The sequence below is a fragment of the Poecilia latipinna genome, unplaced genomic scaffold (genome assembly GCF_001443285.1).
Source record: "Poecilia latipinna isolate Pla-1442-1.1 unplaced genomic scaffold, P_latipinna-1.0 Scaffold2582, whole genome shotgun sequence".
Lineage (NCBI taxonomy): Eukaryota > Metazoa > Chordata > Actinopteri > Cyprinodontiformes > Poeciliidae > Poecilia > Poecilia latipinna.
Window position 1 is genome coordinate 42,422 of NW_015115198.1, and position 22,884 is coordinate 65,305.

At 42.5% G+C, this 22,884-nt stretch overlaps 1 protein-coding gene across 3 annotated transcripts in view; it reads right to left on the minus strand.

Moving 5' to 3' along the window:
- tecta (tectorin alpha) overlaps positions 1 to 22,621 on the minus strand; it is a 28,749-nt gene extending 6,128 nt beyond the window's left edge. For 2 of the 3 annotated variants that reach the window (XM_015020437.1, XM_015020436.1), the window contains exons 1-16: positions 20,832 to 22,619; positions 16,789 to 16,853; positions 16,223 to 16,362; positions 15,858 to 16,145; positions 15,082 to 15,219; positions 14,842 to 15,007; positions 14,306 to 14,718; positions 12,786 to 13,356; positions 11,327 to 11,937; positions 10,112 to 10,682; positions 8,427 to 9,049; positions 6,005 to 6,662; positions 3,945 to 4,144; positions 3,148 to 3,528; positions 1,089 to 1,375; positions 627 to 907 (exon numbers count right to left, since the gene is read on the minus strand). In XM_015020437.1, the coding sequence (XP_014875923.1) occupies positions 627 to 907; positions 1,089 to 1,375; positions 3,148 to 3,528; positions 3,945 to 4,144; positions 6,005 to 6,662; positions 8,427 to 9,049; positions 10,112 to 10,682; positions 11,327 to 11,937; positions 12,786 to 13,356; positions 14,306 to 14,718; positions 14,842 to 15,007; positions 15,082 to 15,219; positions 15,858 to 16,145; positions 16,223 to 16,362; positions 16,789 to 16,852 (5,392 nt within the window). In that variant the 5' untranslated portion in view covers position 16,853; positions 20,832 to 22,619. Of the gene's footprint in view, positions 1 to 626; positions 908 to 1,088; positions 1,376 to 3,147; positions 3,529 to 3,944; positions 4,145 to 6,004; positions 6,663 to 8,426; positions 9,050 to 10,111; positions 10,683 to 11,326; positions 11,938 to 12,785; positions 13,357 to 14,305; positions 14,719 to 14,841; positions 15,008 to 15,081; positions 15,220 to 15,857; positions 16,146 to 16,222; positions 16,363 to 16,788; positions 16,854 to 20,831 lie in introns of all 3 variants that reach the window. The other variant, XM_015020438.1, reaches the window with a different exon arrangement.
- Positions 22,622 to 22,884: the final 263 nt, after the last annotated feature.

Consider the following 22,884-nt stretch of genomic DNA (forward strand, 5'->3'; position numbering starts at 1 on the left):
ATTAACATCAATAAATTGGGTTCTTTGGCCTCTTGTTTTTACCATGTTAAATGTCACAATTTCAAACTAAACATTTAATAAGCAAGCTAAATGCTTAGTGGATAAACTAAATATTCAACTTCAACTTCAATATTTAACTCCAAACTAGATATTTAGCTTTAACTAAACATGAAGCGAGAAAGATAAATATTTAGTGTCAAATTAAATATTTAGTTTAATACTAAGTTGAGCTAAATACTTGCCTTAGATTGGAGCTAAATATTTAACTTATTAACCAAATTGTAAGTGAGCAAGCTAAATCTTTAGTTACTAAGCAGCTAAAGATTTAGTCAAACTAAATATTTTTGCATTAAACTAAATATTTACATTGGAGCTAAATATTGAGCTCACTTACCAAGTAGCTTGGAGCTAATTATTTAGCTTGCTAACTAATTATATAGTTTGAAATAAACTTTTTTAAATGAATGAATGACATGGTAAAAATATAACTTTGAAGAATTAACCTGCATTTTCTTCTCTGACAGGCTAAATAACCCAAATTATCCCCATTAGTAATTTTTGACTGCATAACTTTTTCTAACAGCGCCCCCTGGTGGACAGGACCAGCTGTCTGACGGGGCTCTTACAGCAGTTCTCCTGGGTGATCCACTTGGTGGTCAGGGTTCCCAGGGAGCGGCAGGCCTCGGCGTAGGCCGCCAGCGAGCCGCAGACCTGCGCCTTACGGTGGTTGTAGCAGCCGTCCAGGTAGCAGGACTGGTAGAAGGGCTGCGGGTCCAGCAGGCCGTGGCACGGCTGGAAGAAGCCCTTCAGCTGCGTCAGCTTCTGACAGGCGTCTTCGCCCTGCAGCGCCAGGACGGCCGTGTTGTCACAGGACTGGGCTAAAGCCACGTACTGGGTCTCGTCACAACTGGGACACAAAAACAGTCGGCTGAGTTACTCAGGGTGAAGGGAAGCGAAGCTGCACAGACTGTTGGGACAATCTATGAAAGGTTTCCATCATAACCTGTTCTGCTTTTTAAAAGGTTTCCATCGTTACCCGCTCTGCTACAAAAGGCTTCTCCTCTGATATGAAAGGTTTCCATCTCTACCTGTTCTGCATGCCATTGGTCTTCCAGCTCTGGGCCAGCTCCAGCGCGCTGACGGCCGGTTTGCCCCTGGAGGTGATGTAGTCGTCGTTGGGGTCTCCGTTGAAGTTTCCACACAGGCCGCACACCTTGTTCTGGAGCCGCTGGCCCATGGTGATGCTGAGCGTGTTGAAGTGGTTGTAGCGAACCTGAATGTCCTGCGGCGTGTCGATGACGATGAAGCCCTCAGACGTGGACAGACGCGTCATCAGGCCGGTCAGGAACGGGACAGACACGGGCGTCCCGTTCACCTGGAGGGACGGTTCAGTTTTTAGTTAGACGCACCAGAACGTTGCCAGAGTTCAACAGTGGCAAACTTGAGGTCTGGGGGCCAAATCTTGCCCGCCATAGCATTTTATGCGGCCCTCTAGACCAGGGGTCTGCAACCTGCAGCTCTTCAGACCTTTCACATTGGCTCTTAATAACTCTGGCTAAAGAATCAACTAATGGTTTAAATGTAGATATAATTTAAAAAATTGAGTCCCCGCCCCCCCCAAGTAATAATTGCATTAAATTTCTACAAAATGATGACACTAAAAGTACCAGAAGTGTTTCTAGATCTATATTTTTCTTTCATTAGGTTGAAACTATAATTTTTGTGTGTGTATGAAAACAAATATGTCATATGCAACATAGTTGCCCACAAACATCCACATCCTATAGAAGAAAACATATTAGTGCTCTTTCTGCAAATATTTTGTTTATTTTTTATTTCAAAACCATAAAACAGAAATATAACTGTGGTTCTTTAAAAATGACCAAAAAATTCCTAGATATTTATCCAAAATCATAATCGATTATTTCTATGTAATGTTACATTTGCAGCTCTAGGCAGATTATGATGGCAGCTGTTGCTGCTTTGTAGATGCATGGCGGCCATATTGGATTTATAAATGTTAGTGGGTGATGAGAAACTCTCTGAGTCAGACTCTGAGCTCAGAGACTCTGACTTCCAGGTACAACCGGACCGGTCTGGTTCAGTCCAAACAGCAGAATCCAGCTTTGCTCTCGGTTGGATTTCTAACCTCCATCACCTCAGATCAACTGTTTGGTGTTGATCTGAGGTGATGTGCTGCATGAATATAAACCTAATCACGAACTAAAGGCTCACAGATCTGAGGCCAGTGCAGTGAAATGTTGTAGTTAAAGGTTCAGTAGGATTAACAAACACCAGGATTAGAGGCCAGAAGAAGCTCAGCATCTACCTCTGTGAGAAACGAAGGGCTTGGACCCGAACAGGCCGTTTACAAAGAGGTAGCTGGTAAAATGGACAGACGGAGGTAAATGGAGATTTGCTCTGGATGTGCTTGTCTGGTCGGTTGTTAAAGGTTTCCCAGAACAGAACCAACAGAAATCAACAGAAAAAAACCCAAAAGTGATGCAAAAATGCTTTGCTTATAATTCCGTCTTTCTGAAAACTAACAGCTCTTTTCTGTGTTAGTGGTAATCAGCTCAATGCTATTCAGGGTTAGATAGTTACAACAGGTTGAGGACTAAAGAACTAAACCCACTTTAAAAGACTAAATTTAAATCTGGCTGTTTGAAAACTAAATGTTATAAAATCAGAGCCAGACTACAGACTTTTGGACTGTTGTGTACTCAGAATGGGTCGTACTGAGGTATCCTGTACAAAACGAAACATCCTTTAAATGTTGGCTTTTCAAAAGTCCAGGCTTCACTGAGGCCTAGAAGCATCAAAATGTTTACGCTCCCTTTTAAAACTTCATGTTTTAATGAAGTGAAAAATAAAACTTTGAGAAGCTTTTTCTACTTTCCCTATTGTTCACATATGATGACATTCATCCTGCACAATTCGAGCAGAAAACAAATTCATTAGGGGAAAAAATGAAGCATAAATGTGTCAATAACATTCACTCCTCCTGAGTTCTTATAGAGAAACTGATGAGTTTTAAACAAATCCAATGAAAACTTAAACAAGCTCACAGTTATTTAAGTATTTAAAAGTCTGTGTCTTACTCTTGAACTTTGAGTTTGCAGACAGGAAACCACAGGTGTGTTTTACCTTGACGGTGCTGCCAGAGATCAGGATGTTCTCCTCGTTAATGTAGAGGTAGACATGAGAGATGGTGGTGAGGTTGGGCGTGCTCCACTTATCAAAGTTAGCGATGAGCTGGAAGGAGAGGTCCGGCAGCTTGCGGCAGTTTGTGGACAAGACGAAGGAGCAGGAGGCCGGGAGACGCAGCGACGCCCCGTCGAAGGTCCTGAAGACGCCGCCGCCCGACGCCACGCAGTGCTGAGAGCGCCGCGCGAAGCAGCCCCGCACCCCGAATCGCAGAGTGCACTCTTCCTCCGCCTTGCAGCGCCGCGGGTCGCACTGGATCAGGTTCCGCCCGATGCACTGGCAGCGCTTGGTGCAGTCGTTGTTCCAGAACAGCTGTTTGGGCTGAAGGCGAAACATTTTAGACGTTAGCATCACGGAAAAAAAATATTTCTTTACACCGTGGACTAGAGCTAATTATTGAATTAATTGTCAACTGATTTAACAATCGGTTAATCATTAACTGGACTATACAGACCAAAAAATATATATACATATTTGTTATCAAATCTCAATTTTTTTTAGTTTTCTTACGTCTTTAAAATAAGGCAAAAAAGAAGTTTAAGAGGTTGAATAAAAATTTTAAAAACTGAAGAATGGCGCATCATGTTCCGGTACAAAGAGTGAAAATCAGCAGCCAAAGTCCAAAGAAAAGCTTAAAAAGCACCAACACTTGTTGACTAGAACCACACTGGACAGTTTCTTGGAGGGAAACCTGTAGAAATCCTGGCCCGTCTAAAGCGATTCCAGTGGACACTGACCTCGTAGTATTTTCCGTCGGTGTAGCAGCCGCAGTTTTGCGACAGGATGCAGCTCTTGCCGTTGAGCACGTAGCCCAGGTCGCACTGGCAGCCCTCCACGCAGTCCTGGCTGCAGTCCCGCTGGCCGCGGGCGGGGGCACACTGGGGCGGGCACACCGACATGCAGCTGGAGTAATGGCTGTTGGGAGGACAGCTCTGGACTGGGAGCAGAAACCAGTAAGTTACTCTACAAACTGGGAACAGAAGCTCTTATGGTAAATATGATTATCTTTTGTGATTATTTTTTAAATCGTCACTGTGGTTCATAAAGTAGATCCCAACATCTGATTGGTTTAGCCTTCACAGAAGGTCTCCGCCCACAGATGTTTAAAATATTTAAATACATAATAAACTACAGTATTACTGTTAATAAAATAAGTGTTTATTAACAAAATATTTAGATATATGCACGTTTTAATAAATGATGAAACTATTTGCTTTAAATTATAACTATTTAACAGATTTAGTTCATTAAATCATTTTCTGTTGATTTAGTGAACTGTGGCCATCCTGTACTAATCTACAGGAGGGTCAACATGATGGTGTTCATGGTAGTCTGTTTTACCTTTAACTAAACAAAGCAGCAAAGACTTTATTTAAAGTAGAGATAACAATATCACTTAGATATATGAGCATCACATCTGTAAACATCAGTTTTTAGAGCAGCATCCGACTCTGACGCTCAGGCTTTGATTGTTTTAAAGGGATTTTGTTACATCGACATTTCAGGTCATCAAAGAATTTGAATATCAGAAAAAAACAACATCAGAAAACAATGATTTAACTTATTGACTCAGTTAAGGTCAGAGGTCATGATTCAACAATAAGAAAGGGACAAAATGGCCTCCATAGGAGAGTTTCAAGACCAGAACCACGTCTGACCCAGAAGAACACATAGATCCAAAAAACACCTTGATGGTCACAGAAACTCCTGGGAATATGTTACATGTGGCGTAAACCTAACACACCGTTCAGAACCAGAACTTCATACCTGTAGTCAAACATGGTGGTGGCAGAATGATGATCCTTTGCTGCTTCACCTTACATGACAGGGTCCAACAACAATCCGAAACAAATTAGCAGGTCAACCACTCAATGGTTCCAAAACGCATACATTGAAGTTTTAGGATGGTCCAGTCAAAGTCGACGCTGAATTCTAGACAGGCTGTTCACGCTTTGAAACTTTCCAAAGTCATTTAATTACAACAACTCAGCAAAGAAGAGTAGGACAAAATTCCCCAAAGGTGATGTTAAAGACTCATTACTTATTCACAGGATTCTACATTAAAGAGGACCAAATGTGCAAAATTCACATTTTGCACATTTTTGTTCTTCGTTCTGGACCTCAACTGCTTCTAAAACAGTCCAAGTGCTTAAAAAACCCAGTCGGTTTTTGGCAATGGGTTCATGTTTTTTGGTGAATGGAAAATGAAACATCCAGATTGTAATGTAACAAATCAGCAGGTACTGCGGCGTTACCTAGCAACCCCAGCGGAGCTACTCTCCCTCACCTAGCAACCTGTGCAATGGCTGCTGAAAAAGAAAAATGTTTTGTTGTTCACTCACCATTCAGAAACCACTTGCTGCATTCTTGTTGGTTGTGCAGGAGGCTCTACTTCTGCTTTTCAAAGATGTACGATTGTATTGTTGCGCATCTGTTTGTAGCCATTTTCATGTGCAAGTCTAAACATTGACTTGGGGCTGTGGCTAGCAGCAGATAATTTGGATTTAAAGCATCAGAGGCCCTAAGATGTCTCATTCTGAAAGGAGCTCACTGGGCAGAACTGAGCTCCTCTCAGTCTTAGAATCTCATTTTCTAACAATGATTTTGTGCAAAAATAAAAACATGCAATAAACAGGTTTTGTAGCCCATAGACCAATCCTAACCTGTTCAAGGAAGCATAATAGGTCACCTTTAAAGACTCTTCACCAGTTCTCAGACACCCACTCACTGTGTTTAGGGGGTGATTACTTTTTCTCTACATCAGTGTTTGGGTTAAAACGTAGATGATGTCACTCACCACACGGCGTGTCACTCCTCCAGCCGGTTAAAGGCACACCCTGGGTCTGGCAGGTGCTGGCGTAGATCTGCAGCCAGTTACAGATTGTATCCTGAGCTCCTTGATCCAAACAAGTGTCCTGCAGGCAGCTCTGATAAAAGAACGCCGGCGCCACCTTGCTGTGACAGCGTGCAAACGCGCCTCCCCGGTCCACAATCAGCCCACACAGCCTGACGGCCTCCGGCTCCACGAACACGTAGAGTCCGTCCCCGACGTGGAAGCGTATGCCAGTGGTGACTCCGTTCGGCTCGTCCTCGTTGTCGCTAATCATGCTGGAGTCGGCCACCATGAGGGGGGCGCTGTTGGGCATGCTCTTCTCCCCGAGCCCGCAGCGTGGGCAGGAGTCGCCGCAGCCCACCTGGCAGAAGGTGTCCCTCTCCGCCCAGGTCATGGCCCAGTCCGTGGAGCTCAGCGGGGGCGGGGAGAAGGGCATGCCCTGGCAGAGGCCGCAGGAGGCGTTGTAGAGGTCCCTCGGTAAAGTCAAAAGGAGGAGCGTGTTCCAGTCATACGACACCTTCAGGCCGAAGTCCGTCTCCAGAACAAGCAGCATCCCCAAGGAAGTGATGTTGACCTTCCCCGGGCCCAGCTTCAAGGGAAGGTACAGGCGCTCCTTGTTGACCTGAGTGACGACAGTACAACTGAGTCGAGTCATTTCCAAGTTAGAGTTTCTAATCCCGCTGACTTGCATGTTTGTACAGGCATGTGGGGAACCCCAGGTGATGAATGGACCGACTTCTACAAGAAACGGCAATAAGCAACAGAGACGCTGGGAGAAATCGAGGAAGACCGCTGTGGGTGTGTGAACAGCAGCTTAATGTGTGGAGGTGCGTCCTCAGATCTTTTGGTTGGTTTGTGAACCCGGTCCAAGTGTCGCTCACGGTCAGGGTTTCGTCTGAGCCCAATCCAGCCTGATAAAAGATGCCTATTGAAATTAGATCCTCCTTAAGCCAATCAAAGAGGAATTCACCCACACTGCCTGGTTATTCTATCAGCTTGATTAGAAATATCACGTCCTCTCAAACGCAACAACTGCGACCTTCAGAGAGCAGAAAAAACTGTTAAAATAGGTCAACATTAATGACCTGGTGTTTGACAGGCGTTCTCAGATGAAGTCAGCAAAGAAAACGTTTCAAATGAGATCTCTACAAAGATTACTTAACCAGAGATTTTATTAGTTGAATCTACATAAAATACTACAGATAACATCGTGTGATAGGAAAAAAGCTGAATTTCAGCTCAAAGAAGATGATTCCTAGAAATTGTGAGCTGAAAACTTGCAGTGCAGTAGAGATTTAGAGTTAACTGAGAAACTCTTCAATTGTGGCAAAGTTTCTGCACACTGTCAGTCAGTCAGTCAGTCAGTCAGTCAGTCAGTCAGTCAGTCGATGCTGATCTGTTATATACAAATCCCACAAGCCTGAACCAGAAGGAATCCACGCCACTGAACCGCCATCTTGGTGAGCATGCACCGCTCAAAGTGATGATGAACCACGGCTTCGAGTTCAACAAAAACAAAGTAAAGCACTCAAAAACTGTAATGGAGTAATGGTTGAAATGTACCTACATTATTTATAAATTAGAAATGAACGAGACGAGAGTTAGTTCCAACTCCTCCATCAGTTTGTCACATTAAAAAGTTCTCTTAAGGCCTAAGATGTTAATGAATTACTTTTGTCTTATTGAGGTAAAAGTTTATAAAAAAATATTGTTCTTAAAATCCCATTGCTATAGGTACTTTAGTCTCAGTATTCCTTCTGAATATGAGTCCAGGTGTTTAAGCATCATCCAAAAATCCCTTACAGAGTCGAGTTCAGGACTCTAGGAAGGTCATTTCAGAACCTCTGTCCCTTTAAAACCAGTTTGGGTCAGTGTTTGGAATCATGCCAAAGTGCTTAAGTAGAAGAGAATTGGACTTCTCATGTTTCTTGCAACGTTTTACCTCTGATCCAAAAGGCTTCTTCGGTTCTGGACATCTAACTGCCCCATTAGAGCCCCATTAGTGACCTTATTTGACCTATTAGTGTGATTGTGCAATTTCGTCCAAACATCTTCGTTTTCTCTGGTCATTGTTGGGACTCGGTAAAAGAATGAAAAAGATGCAAAATATCCAAAGAAAAGCCTTCAGCGAGAAAGAAAAAACTATTGATTAGGCCACTATGGAGGATCACATGTAAGGCTGGACGATACGGCTGAAAGACGAATCATGACGGTTTTTTTGTTTTAAATAAATTTTGTCATGAATAATCTATTGATATTGATCAAGTATCTATCAAGATTCATACTGTTGTTGATTTATTGTAAAGCCCTCGGTTACACCGCCGTCCCTTTTGCAACAACATGAAAAAGGTCAAAGGTTACACCGTCCAGGTGCTCATATACTTACAGTTACAGTGTTTTTGTAGCTTCGGGAAACCTCCACCTCGTATTCGTAGACCTCCAGCACGAAGCCCCTCACCCAGATGGCCTGCCCAGTGTCTCGCTCCTCATTGCGAACCGCCAGTTTAAACCGAGGGAAAACTCCACTTGTCGCCGGCGGCTCTCTGCGCCTACAAACGGTGGTGGACATCTTGAGAGTACAGGAGCTCTGAAGCTCAAACGGCACACCGGTGAATGCCTGAAAATGGCCGTAACCCGCGGCTACGCACAGGGCCTCGGTGCGTGGCTGGCAGAAGTACAGGCCGTCGTTCTCCTGGCAGTACTCCTCGGGGTGGCAGGGCGCGAGCTGACAGTACGCGCTGTTGTCGGAGCCGTTGCAGTAGCAGCGCTCCTGGCATTCCCAGTCAGTCCAGAAGGTCTGGTTGGTGGCCACCTGGTGGCCGTGGTACATGCAGCCGCAGTCGCTCCGGGCCACGCACAGGCCGTCCCGCATCGCAAAGCCTTCTTCACATTGGCAGCCTTCCTGGCACGGCAGAGGGCACGGCTCCTCGGGCTCGTCCAGGTTGGTGCAGGTCAAAGGGCAAGCGGTGGTGCATTCTTCAAAATGGCTGTTCTCTGGACAAGGAAGAGCTGATGGGGAGGCAGGATAGAGGTTTTAAAAACAAAGCCTGTCTTTTTAATCAGCTGGAGCAGAAAATCTGGAAACTAAGACAATTTATTATGAGCCCTTGTAGAAAGAAAAATACTGAAGAGTAAATTTCTGCCAAAAAAAAAAAAACTCAGCTCAACAAAAAAATTTTCTAGAAAAAAAAACCTAAACTTTTGGAAATGTTCTGAGTTTCAAAAGTCAAAAAATTCTGACTTTACATATAAAGATGCAGAAAATTTCTGAGATTAATCTAAAAATTTTAGTTTTATTATTTGCAAATTTTTGACTTTTCACTCTAAGAAATCTTTTGTTTTAGAACAAAATAATCTAAGAAATTTCCTTGTTTTTTCTGGAAAATTTGAAAATTTAGAAGATACACAGCAAAAACACAAACTCTTACCAACTGTTTCTGTCTAGTTTCCAGTGCAAATATCTTGGTAATCTTGAAATAAGACAAGTAACTTGTCAGCAGGATATAAGAGCTTGTTACCACTTACACCGACTGAAAAGTACTAGCTCCACCAGAACTGGTACTTTTTTAAAATCAATGTTAAGATCTGGCAACGTGAAAGCGGACAGTGGCTGATTTTCAGACCTTTACAAAGGTAGATAAGATCTGTGGATAAGATCGGTTCACATATAAGTACCAGCCGATTACTAATAACAAAATGAAGGAAATCTGGGTTGATTTATTTCTGTACACCCATTCAGACGCTTTAAAATGCAAGGTAAAAATATCTGGTAACACAGTTGTAGATAGTAGCTTCCATCACGGTCTACAAAAAGCACCATTTCATATCTTCTAACTATGGGCATCGAAAAAAACTATATTTTGGAAATCTGGATCAAAATTTGTCTCTTCTACCTTTACAGTTTGTATTATCTTAAGCTAGTTAGTGAACAGTGAGCTTGATATTTGCTTTTTACCTCCACTACTTAAGATTGTGGATAAGAAGAAATGGAAACACTGTCACATTTAGCATAAAGCAGAGGGAAATCCCCATGAAGAATGATATCCGTCATGTAAAGCAATATCTACTCACGGCAGTTGGTCGCACTCCTCCAGGAGGCGAGGCCCACTTGGGCATCCTGACAGGCTGTGGCGTACGCCTGCAGAGAGGAGCAGAGGGCCGACCGGTTTCCTTCCCTAATGCACATGTTGTACAGGCAGTTCCTGAAGAACGGCGAAGGGTTGACCACTGAGTGGCAGGCCAGGAAGGAGCTGTTCCCCGGGTCGTTGATGTTTCCACACATCCAGGGACTCTGGTAAAGGCGCAGGTCTGTGCACATGCGGTACAGGTCGTCGCAGTCCCCATTGCATGTAAGGTCGTCTGCGATGGATTTCCATCCCTCCGTGAACTGTTCGGTATTTTCAGCCAGGCGCCCATTGGGCAGGCGCAGGTCGTCCGTGGTGTTGCTGTTGAAGACGCCGCATAAGCCACAGGTAACGTTGTAGAAGATGGTGGAGAGGGAGATGTTCAGGAATCCCTGGCGGGTGTAGTGGACGCGGAGCAGACCTCTGGACTCCACCACGGTCGCATTTCCTGGTGCCCTGTAGATCATCATGGTCTCCATTGGATGGACGAACGGCAGAACAACCGGTTCGCCATTCACCTGCGATACAAATCAATCAATCAAGTTTATTTGTATACCACATTTCAGCAACAAGGCTGGCAACAAAGTGCTTTACATCATAAAAACTGGTTCTGGTTCTGGGGCAGAACCAGAGCAGAACCAGAACCAGAGGACCTAAGAGGTCTGGAAGGTTGATCCAACAGCAGCAGATCTTAAAGCTGATCAGTGAGTTATAAACTAACAGTATTTTAAGGTCTATTCTCTCAGCGAAGGATTGTAGAGCTGGGTGATGTGCTCTCACTAGTTTTAGTCAGAACTCCAGCAGCAGCGTTCTGGATCAGCTGCAGCTGAAGGATTGATTTCCTTTTTTAGTCAGACCTGTGAGGACGCTGCTGCAGGAATCAATGCAACTAAAGATAAATGCCTGGATGAGTTTCTCTGATGCTGAGACATTAGACTTCTGATCCTGGAAATGTTCTTCAGGTGATAGAAAGTCGACTTTGGAACCATCTTTATGTGTCTCTGAAGGTTCAAACCCAGATTTCAGCCTGATTTCTAGTTTCCAGCTGTAGTAACTGAAGCTGTGTGCTGACTTTAGGTCCAAAGATAATAACTTCAGTTTAGTTTCTCAAAGGTTACGAAAACTGAACAGAAAAATACTAGTAAAAAGTGAAAATACTAACCTTTACTGTATCAAAATCTGTTCCACCCATCTGTGCCTCCAGGTTAGCTACGGTTACTATCACAGGTCTCTTCCAAGTGGGACCTTTGTTCATGAGCTGCCTGCCAATCTTCACCTCCACCACTGACCCGTTAGCCGGTACCGGACCACACAGCTTCAGCAAGTAGTAGGAGCTGTCATCCGGAAACAGCAGGAAGGTACCATCAAAGGTGGATGTCACCGAGTTCTGGGTGACCGAGCAAACTCCCTCCCTCCGAGGGTAACAGCCCAGCAAGCCCAGCTCAGCCACACACACTTCGCCCTCCTTGCAGGACTCATTGAAACAGGAGACTTCCCCGGCAAACCCACATGTGCAGCGGAGGGAGCAGTCACCTTCCTCCCCGCCGGGGCCGGCCCAGAACGTGTGGTTAAGGGGGTAATAGAGGTCGTTGTGTTCGCAGCCGCAGTCGTCCTGCTGCACGCAGCGGTTGCCGCTCAGGACGTAGCCGGGTTCGCACTGGCAGCCCTCGGTGCAGGGGTGAGCGCAGTACAGGGGCGCGGTAAGGTCCGAGCAGGAGGCCGGACACGCGCTGGTACACACTTCATAACGGCTGAACTCCGGACAGGGCATAGCTGGGAGCGGATGGGATGAGAGGAAATATGTAAGATGAGGCAGAATGCAGGAAAAACAAATGTGGGATTCAAACGACTAATCGTGATTAATTTATGATTAAAATAGATGTCAACTAATTTAGTAATCGATTCTTAACTGTACAAAGAGTAGATTGATTTTGAATTTAAGATTAAAAACCTTCAATGAAAAAGAAAACAGGTGATCCAAAACTATATTAAAAAAATTAGTTAATTTGTTACATGAAATCAAAGTAAGTTTGTCCAATCAATCTATTAAGTTAGACAAAAGTAAACAAAGTAAGTTTGACAAACTTAATTTTATTACATGTAAGAATTAAATAATTTTTTAAGTTGGTGGTCCACTCTTTTTTCAATGTTCTACCAGAACTCAAGTGGCAATTTTAGTTTCATCTGTAATTCTGTAATAAAATCTCCAATTGAACACCTTTTTCTATCCAATTATTAATTTGGTAATCCAAAATAATCAGCACTACACTGCACTGATGCTAAGTCACGCAGACAGAGCTGAGCTTTTCACACGTAGGAAGTATTTTTTAGCTCCAGATGCATCCTTTGCAGCTCAGTACTCGCTGAAGGAGTGTGGTTATTGCATTTTAGGCAACAGAATGTTAATTTACTTATTTAAAAAAATGAATTGAATTACTTATTTACATTTTTATATATTTTTATTTTTGCATAAGATATTGTAAGTGGCTAATTGCCAATTTTTAAAACTTGATTAATTGATTGTCAGAATAATCTATGAATTGCCAGATTATTTAATAGAATAATTGATTCATAAAGTAATCATTAACTGCAGCCCTAACCAAATGCGTGCAGCGTCTCACCACAGAATGTGCGCGTTCTCCAGGGTCGTATTGTGACTCCAAGGGCCTGACATGCTAAAGCGTAGGCCTGGATGGCGTAACACAGCGTGGTGATGTTGTCCCTGTTGCTGCACATATCATACACACAGCTATATACAAATGCCGTGGGGTCCACCACAGCTCTGCAGTCTCGAAAAGGTCCGTCGGTTTTGTTTATAAGCCCGCAGTAGTCCGAGCGAAAGTACATGGCTTCTGTAACGGGGTCGCAAACGCTGCAGTTCTGAGCACAGCCATCGGTGCACCTCCAGTCGGTGTCTTCTGCTCGCCAGCTGCCTCCCAACTCCACCACGCTTTCCGCAAGAGAGCCGTCCGGAAGCACGGGATCGTCTGCAGGGTCGTCGTTGTAGTTTCCACAAAGGCCACAGGTGTTGTTGAAGTAGGAGCTCGGTAAGGAGATGGAGGCGTAGTGCTGGCCGTCGTAGGTCACCAGCAGTCCAAAGTCTGTTTCTAAAGCAACAGCAACTCCAGACTGGTAGACTTTTACGGCACCAAGCTCCAATTGGACTGGCAATGCCTTCATCAAGCCGTCAACCTAAAGAAGGAAACTCTGTTCAGTTCTGAGAAATGACTCTGACTCTTTCAGTTTAATACCGGAAAAACAGAGTTGCTGCATTTCCATTGACCATATAGTTTTGCAAATTGGAATTACAAAAATAAATTTGCTTTATAATAACAAACCAATGTTAAAAAAATGTTTGTTTTTTTTTCCTCGTGGTTTTTCATCAGTCTTGAAATTGGTTTATTTTGCCAAACTGCTGTGGAAAAACGTTTTTTTTTTTTTTGCATCTCATGAGTTGTAATCAACAACCCGATGTTATTACTGGCAAAAAGGACAAAGAAGACGACAGAAAGTGGTAGGAGGATGATGGCACAGCATGTTTTACAATAACTAATCTCATGAACAAAATTATTCATGAGATTTTAATTGCATTTCTTATTTAAACTGCAAAATAGTTTTGTCGACATTTGCAGAATATCAACAATGTTCTACACACATATGTAATGGAAACGCAGCTTTTCAGGTGTTAGAAAAACTTGCAAAATCTCTAGAGATCAAACGTGAGTACAGAGTAAACAAACATGGCCGACTGGGAACAAGCTAGCGATAGCTTGTGGACTATGTTTAATGGAGAAAAAACAGTAAAGATGTCTTCAGTGTCCATCGGACATATTGGTGCACCTTAACAGTTGTTTTGTCTTCAGTATTTTGGATTCCCCTCCATGTTGCCTTCACCTCGCTTTCTGATTGGTTAACACATGATGCAAGATAATCCAACATGTTGAATATCCCCAAATTTAGATCATCGTTCCGAAAGGTCTACACTACTCCTGACACATAACAAACAAGGCAGGAAGAGGAGATTATCTTAAGACCATCACAATAATTGGAGCGTCCTTAAGATTGTGGGAACAGAAAAATTGAGACAAAAATAGGCATAAGAAATCTTTCAAAAACACTGTCACTGCTCTGTTTTTCTCACCTGGACACTGCCCAAACTGCCTTTAGGTATCATCACTCTATGGCCGTAGACCTCCACCGTCACGTCTCTTAACCAGGACACCGTGGTAACGCCGCGGTTCTCGTTTTTGGCCTCCACACTGAAGAAGGGCAGTCCTACCATCTCCCAGCACGGCCGGGCCAGCAGGTAGGAGCAGGTGCCTTGGAAGTGGTAGAGGAAGCCGTCAAAGGTGTGATAGTGAGGGTCTCCAAATACCACGCAGGTGCTGGTGCGGGTGGGCTGGCAGTAAAAGGCCCCATCCTGCTGCTCGCAGTTCTCAAACTGTCCACATGGGGCCTCCAGGCACTGCACCTCGTTATTTATGTCAAGGCATCGGCAGCGCTGGGAGCACTGGTCAGATATCCAGAAGATCTCCCCTCGTCTGTAATACCGTCCTGAAGAAGGTGAAGCACAAATCACGCATGAAATCTTCAAAGATTTAGGCTGACTTCAGATCAGTGGGAAAACACTCAGTGATGTCCGGACTAAAGTAACACGTGTTTGAGGTTCAGACTCACCATTGTAGCTGCAGCCATTGGCAGGATCTATCAGTTCGGTGTCAACACGGAAAAACCAGCGTCCAGGAATATTTACGTTGGTCGTCTGTTCGATGTTCACCACGTCATTTGACCGGGATCCAGGCAGGTTGAAGAAGTGACCGATATCGCCTCCATTAAAACCTGCCTGAAAGTTTGGAAAGGTGTCAGCCATGTTGTCGTCGTCGTGTCTGGACTAATCGGACGATCTTTGTAGAATACCTGAGCCGTCGTTCCACCGAGTCCCGTCAGAGGATCTCCCCCGCTGGCCGTTCCTGTGCTCCATGTAATTTCCCCGTAATTGAACATGCTGAAGAAAGCTGCGCCATCTGAGATCAGTATAGTCTGGAAAGTGTTCACCTGCCAAGCCGATGAGAAATAGTTTAAAATAAAGAAATTAGAAAGCAGAAGGTGATGGTACTTTGCAGTGGGATAAACAGTGCAAATCACAGTAGTCGGCTGTTTTACATCTTATCTGTGCGACAGAATGCAGTTTGTTCATGTTAACAATAAATCATCTCGCTCTGGGTTACTTGTGAAGTACCACCAATGAATCCAATCCATTCGGTAAAATACAGGCATGTCTTGAGGACATTAAAGCCTTGGTGAATATAAAGATTCTCCTTTTAAATTTTGACAAGACAGAAGTTGTTATGGGACCAGAACCTCTGAATAAGAACCTGCTTAATCAAATCACTTGAACTTAGTAAAGTAAAGGATCTGTCATTTAAATTACATATTAAAAAAAGTTTCAAATAATTCCTTATTTCATCTCTGGAATATTGGCAGAAGGAATGGTCAAGTATTCTCCTCTGACTCTCCTTCAGATCGCTGCTGGTTCTGAGACTGGTTCTGGTTCTGCTGGAGGTTTCTTCAGGTTAAAAGGGAGATTTTTCTCTCCACTGAGGCATGCATCGCTAGATGCATGCCTCAGCTGTCTTAAGTATATATTTTATACTTTATGCTACAATAAATGACCAAATCATAGCTGAGAGTACCGGTGTGGTCTGGCTCCCTCCGTAGAAGGTGACCTGGTGCCACGTTGCCATAAAGACCCAGGTGGCTGTGAAGCCGGGCATGTTTTTGAAGTGCCTGCGGACATCCTGCGTCGCCCTTTCCAGCAGTTCGGGATCGGTGGTTTCTCTGTAGTAGACATCTCCACGGATGCCGTTGTGCACATCTGCCCATAGCGGAGCAATGAAAGACCTGCTGTCACTTAGAGGGAAAGCCTCAGGCGTGAACTGGCTAACCTGAACGTTGAAGGAGATCACGCCGTTGTTGTTGACCTGCAAAAAGAACAGAAAGTTATCGTAACTGAGCGTCTTGCCTGAGGAGATGAGTGGATTTTAGGTGGAGGGCTTACATAGATGGAACGGTAGGGAACGTTGAAGAAAATGAAGGGGATGAGCAAAGGAATTTCAACTGAACTCCCGTCATCCATCTTCGGAGTTTCAAGATCCCGATGAGCCGGTCCATATGGGTACAAAAGATCCTGAGTAAGAGCTGGAAAGAGTATAAATAAAGAGTTTATATCACCTTTACTGCATAAATATAGTTTTACAAGTATTCTTGGTCTAGTTTCTAGTGCAAATACCTTAGTACGCCTGAAATAAGACTAAACTAACTTAAAAATAGCTTTTCTGCAAGATGTCGGAGCTTGTTTTAAGCCAATACTTCCACAATATTGACTATGACAGATTATTTCGTCTCTAAAAACACATTTTTCCCATCTTATCAATGGAACTAGTACTTTTTATCAATTTTGAGGAATTATTGACTTAAAAAAGCTCCTATATCTTAGCTGATAAGACAATTATTTCAAGTGTACTAAGATATTTGCACCAGAAACTATGACTTTGTGTTTCTGCAGAGTTTACTAAGCAGCATAAGAAACTTTGTTTTATTGCAAGATTTCGGACAGGTCAGTACCTCTGGTCTGTGCAAAAACGCTTAAGAGTTGGAGCAGCGCAAGTGGACAGCAACGTCTGACCATCCTAAAATAAGGAAAGGAAAAGCAGAGGGAGATGAGGAGAGAGATTATATTGAAGTCATGTTACTTAATCGGTGTTGCCTTTCCCTCACAGCTAATGGAAATGTGGGGAGATGTGAGTCATAGGACAGCTTCTCATAAACCAGAGCATTTAACAAAGCGGAGAGGAGGGGGAACCATCCAACCAGCGCCACGTTGCTTCTTTAAGATCAGGCTCCCAGGTCTCCCATGAGGCTTTCTCAAAAGGCCCCATTATGCATCTCGGAACAATGTCCAAGGATCACATTTGCCTACGGTCTCATGTGAGCCAACATTGGTAGACATGGGGTCCTCTGTGTGCCCGGGTTCCCGGCAGCTGCAGAGTCCGGCCCGGAGCTGTGAAGCGGCTCAGGACCTCATTACTACCTCTGTTTGGGACCCATCCATGCTGTGTTGGCTTGAGGAACAGGAGTGTAAACACAGGGGCACTAATGGCTTTAAGTGAGAAGGTTTCAGGTGCCAAGGACCTCGCAGTGGTCTGCTGGGACTGTTCAGTGTCAGGCTTGGCAAGTTTCCCATTGGTAAAGCCGGACGCACAGCCAACTTGGCAGATTTTGCTGTCACCATATACGAAGCTTTAAACTCCTGTGATCAAACTCCTAAAGGTGCTGCATGTACAGTCGGTAATGGACCGGTAGATCACAGCAAACATTACGGGTCGTTCTGCCTCACTGGGGAGTCTGCTGAAACAGTTTTGTAGGTCGGTCCCTTTAAGGGCTCCAGCGTACGGCTGACTCAGTACTTCATTCATCTCTGATGCCTTTTGTCTAGTGCTGGGACTCAATTAAAAGCTTTGATTTAGTTAATTGGAGTTGTGTAATTATTTTATCCCATTTTAATCAAACCATATATCAACAAAATAAGCAACATTTTCAATTCAATTATGCTGTTTTGCTGCAAAATTATTAGATATACAGATATATGGGTTCAACAGCAAATATATTTATAGTTTTAATCTGTTCTTAAGGTTCTTCAACCATCAAATTGATGCAAAGTATTACAGAAACTCCTGGTCATTCATGGAACGTTTTTAGAAATGTGGACTGTGGACGCTGACATTAGCATTAGCGTCTGTGCTGCTGCAGCTTGTTTAGCATCGAGATGCTACTTTAGGCCCTAAATAGCTTTCCTGGTGGGTTAACTCCTTTTAGCACAACTTGAACAAAACAATAGTATTTTCCAGCATCCAGAAGCAGAAATTTAACCTCAGTGGTAAAGAGAAGCAGATTCATCGTCGCCCATCGCTGATGTTAGCGGATGTCGCTTGCACATCAGATTTATGGGTGTACCAGAAACAGAAATACAAACGTCCCAGCCAGAAATGTTGTTAAGGGATGGATAGTAACTTTAACTGTGCTTAAAAGATAAAAGTGGTCATTGGACAGCTACCATTCAAAACTAATAGAAGCATACAAGTATGCCTTATTGCAGGCCAACAGAAAAGAGCCTTATACAATAAGGTGTCAACATTCTACATGTCACGAATTGTTAAAATCTAAAAACTTTATGTTTGTTTCTGATTAAGGAGAGTCAGCTGGAGTCAAAGGCCAGACTCAAACAATGTTCTAACATTCAGATCTAAGTTATATACCTAAATAGTGCATTAACTCTGTAGTTATTTCCTGCTGTATCACCGATAAACAGCATAATCCAAGGTACCTGAAACCACCTGACTGTAGTTACTTTTCTATTGAGCATATAATAGCACAATTTGACATTTTAAAAATAAATTTGCTGTGATGAAGTGGATTTTTGGCCATATCAAAAATAGTTTGTTGTGCAAAACTGCAATGGAAACATTTTTTTTTTCACATCACGAGTCACATGATGAACAACTTTATGTTGTTGCTGGTGGAAACCAGAAAGTAGAAGACAACAGGAAGATCACGATTTTACTTACTGTGTGAACAAACTTATTCATGTGTGTTTCTTATGCAATTGTGTTTCTTATTCAAATGGAAACAACACAATTGTAAAATTGTGCTTTGTCGACACTAGCAGAATATTTGTAATGGAAATACAGCTAGTTAGGCAAGAAGAAAAAAGTACATTTGAAATGTTTTAGTACATTTTAAATAAGTCAAAACTAACTTACAAGTAACTTTTCAGGCAGGTTTAAATCAGTAATTCTTGAATATTGACAAAAAAAGTACCAGTTCCAGTTTTCACAGAAAAATTTGCCAGTAGAACCAGAACCTTTGATTAATATCGCCTCAAAATGACATTTGTAACTAAACTAAACTGAATAAATGCATCTGTTTGACATGATTTTCTCCATATCGTTTTAATCACACCTGTCTGTGATTAGAACGATAGTGCGCTCTGCTGATAGAGATCTGCTGTGATGTCATCGGCCTCTCATCACACATCAACAGAAACATCATCACTTTGCCTCGCCATCTCATATAACTAAAGCAAAAATATTTAAAATAAAAGAGTTTTATATGAAAGGTTGCACATTGAACTCCTTTGGGGTTAAATAAGCAGATTCCTCCAGACTACAGGTGCCAAAATGACCGCTACGACAAAAAAAACCTTAATTGCACAAGTTTGGTTTTCCAGCTCAAGTTAGCCAAAGAAAATTATTTTACAGAGATTTTTTACAAAGTAAAGTCAATTTAAAACCTTCTAAAAGTGGAAGGTACAAGACTAAGGACTTATTTCTGCATTAGTTCAATTTCATAGTTCCAGTGTTTTTTACTCAAAAGAATAAAATCCAGACAAAGATGGTGGAAAACAATCGACATTTAGGATGTTGTTTGCAAATTTTAAACTCCCCCCCCCCCCCCCCTTCTTTTTTTTTTTTTTTTTTTTACAGAAATCAGATTTCTTTGCTTTATCAAAATATTACGTTTTGTTTACATTTGTCTGAGCTAGACTGAAAACGTTTTGTAAAAACAAACAAACAAACAAACAAAAAAAAAACCCCACAGTTTTTTCAAATAAAATTATAAACAAAGCTACAGTTTGTGACCCTCAATCACTTTCAACTTGACTGATACGGTGAAAATTTGGACACCTCCTTTTGATTGGAAATCTGAACTCTCCAGATAATAAATAAAAACAATATACAATATGTATAATCAATACAATATTGATTGTATTGATTAATCAGGTTTTTGGGTTTTGAAGATTTAATTATTTTTTTTCAACCAGTGCAGTTGATGGGTTTCCATATCTGGAGTGAGGTCAGTACTCCAGGGCGGCCATCTTGTTTCACAATAAAGTTTTACAGCTTCTATTTAGTTGGTCTTTGAATTCAGGTCAAGTCTACGGTGAAGTTTTAGCCCCAGACTGAGAGTCTAATTACAAGAATAAAGTCAAAAATAATATGAGAATACAGTCATAAAATCACAAGAATATAGTCGTATTACAATAAAGTCAAAATGATACAAAAATAAAGTGTAAATGTTACCAGGATAAAGTCATAATATTAGGAGAAGGAAGTAATAACTTTATGAGAACTCCAACACAAAAATGACAATAAATTAAAAGGAGGAATGATGATAGTCTCGTTTAGTTTTACTTCATTTTTAACACATCAGTATCAAATTACTATCAGTAGCAGAAATTTACTGAAGACTGAATCTACGACTGCGATGCTCATGACAGAACTTAATAACTTTAAAAGCTTTTTTCTCAGTAAAACAACATTTTTCTCATAATTTTAGGACATTTTCTCTGCTAAAATTGTGTCTTTATTCTGTTAATTCTCATTCTTAATCATTTTAGTAGCCTGAACCTAATGCTCCATCGTACAACTCACAGAAGGGATAATTGAAATGAAAAACACTTTCTGAAATTGTTTTCTGTTGTTTGTAATTTTTTAAGCAAGAAAAAAAATCAGTAAAAATCAGTATGAAAAAAAAAGCCCAGCTCTGTAAATAAAACCTGTTTAGAGATTTTAAACAGATAAAAACATAATGAGAGGAAGAAAACTCACCTGCTTTCAGAGGATGAACATCTAGCACCTCCCAGGTCCAACCTTTAGATTTCCACAGCAGCAGCAGCGTCCCATCCAGCTGGGAACCAGTGATGGTTGTGATGGAGGCAGTGGAGGTGATGGGAGGAATGCGGAGCAGCTGGATGTCCCGATGGAGCCGATAGAAAGTCTTCTCTCCACACCAGAAAACCAAACAACAATCCAGCAGCTTGGCACAACTTCAAACTTCAGGAGCAAAACGTAAAAAATTGAGAGTTTCCTCTGGAAACTGAATGGAGCCAAAGGAAACAGGTGCAAACATGAGCAGTGTTCGACTTAATCTGAGATCAGGGGAATGGGGGGAGTCTGAGGAAGAGTGGGAGTGGAAACAGAGCAAGGTGTGAGAAGAGCAGAGGGGAGGTCAGCATTCTGGGAACGCAGAAATAAAAGGGAATGATAGAAATGTTTTAAATGAGGGAGAACAGGAATGTTTTTGTACAAAGAGTCTCTTCTCAGGGGGAATGAAAGCAATCCTTCCCGTCAGGATCCAAACCGTGATAAAATGAGAGAATCTGAGGAAACACTGAGGCTTTTATCACTCTTGGAATGATGACATTCTAACGAAATTCACTCGCCATCACAAACAGGAACCAGAAAGTATTCACACCCCTTCAACTCCCTCTCATTTTGTCACTATCCAACCACAAACGTCAAAGTGTTTTTCTGTGGCAGACCAGAAAGGAAAATCACCTGTTACAACTTTTACAAATCTGAAAAGTGTGGCGTGCATTTGTTCTCTACAGAACCTCCGAACCTAACCCTCCTCTTGGCTCTGATTGGTTGTTTTTTGTGCATTTCTTCAGACGGCAATAGCAGCTCAGGGAAGAGGTGATCAATCTTTTCATAAATGATCTGGCTGATAACATACAGTCACGATATAAGGACAAAAAAAACATATTTTTTTAATAAAAGTTACATATTGCAGCTTTAACGTCTGGATGCTGTGAGCCTCTAACTTCCTGCTTGGCTGACAGCATGGTGCTGTGTTCCCAGCATCCTGCTGGTTTGTGTTGTTTAGTGAAAATGGACGTTGAATTGAACAGGTGTGGGTCGCTGCTGAAGTCCTCCGGTCACCAAAGTACCACAGAGTCTGTCTTCAAGGGCCTTTGGGACAAAACCCAGGATCACACACAGCCTGAAACCATCCTTTCTAAGCACTATGACAGCTAGAGTTACAACATTAACATGAGCCGCTTTGGACACTCTGACTAGTCCCTTTCTTAATTAGGAACAGCCTCGTTTACAAGACACTTAATTTCCATAGATGCTGGAACGATAGCTCAGAGAAATCTCTGGTGGATCCGCGCTGAAGGGGTCTGGGAAGGACAGCGCAGTCAGTTGGCTCTTTGTTGCAGGAGGACAGTGGAGTAACTGGAGAGGTAAGGAGCAAGACGTGTGAAAAGCTCCGGCGCTGAGGGCCGACCCGGGTCGCATTAAGCAGCACAGGCAGCTTTCTTCTTGTGCAAATGGTCGCCCACTTCCAACCGACCTGTGAAAGCGAAGATGGATGAGGAAGGATGGTAACGATGACCTAGTGGGCCGGGAGCGCTTTCTGATGGCAGGAGGGGGAAATGAGACAAACAGTGAAGGAATGGAGGCAAAACTTAGCTTCTGTTTGTTAAGGACAGAAAACAATCTGATTTTTGTCTCTGTATTTTACTTCAATGAAGCCACTAATTCATTGAATTAATTATCATTCTTCACATAGTCTACAAAACAGCTCAGCAACTCCGTCCCTCGAATGCCACCATCTGGAAATCTTTAGATCCCTCCTCTGATGCGCCTGAATCAAAAAACAGTTCTGCGTGTTTATTATCAGGCTAATTCATATTTAGTCCTGAATGTAATGTGTAAAAAGTTTGAATTATTCTGCTTTCTTTGTTGGAGGTGTCAGAAAAGCGTCTTTCTCAACGTGAAATCTTTTCATACAGAAGGACTGTGTGAGAACTGGATGTGAGTATCCAGCATCAAAGGTCCTGCAGAATCCATCAAGCTTGACCTTCAGGAGAAAGGT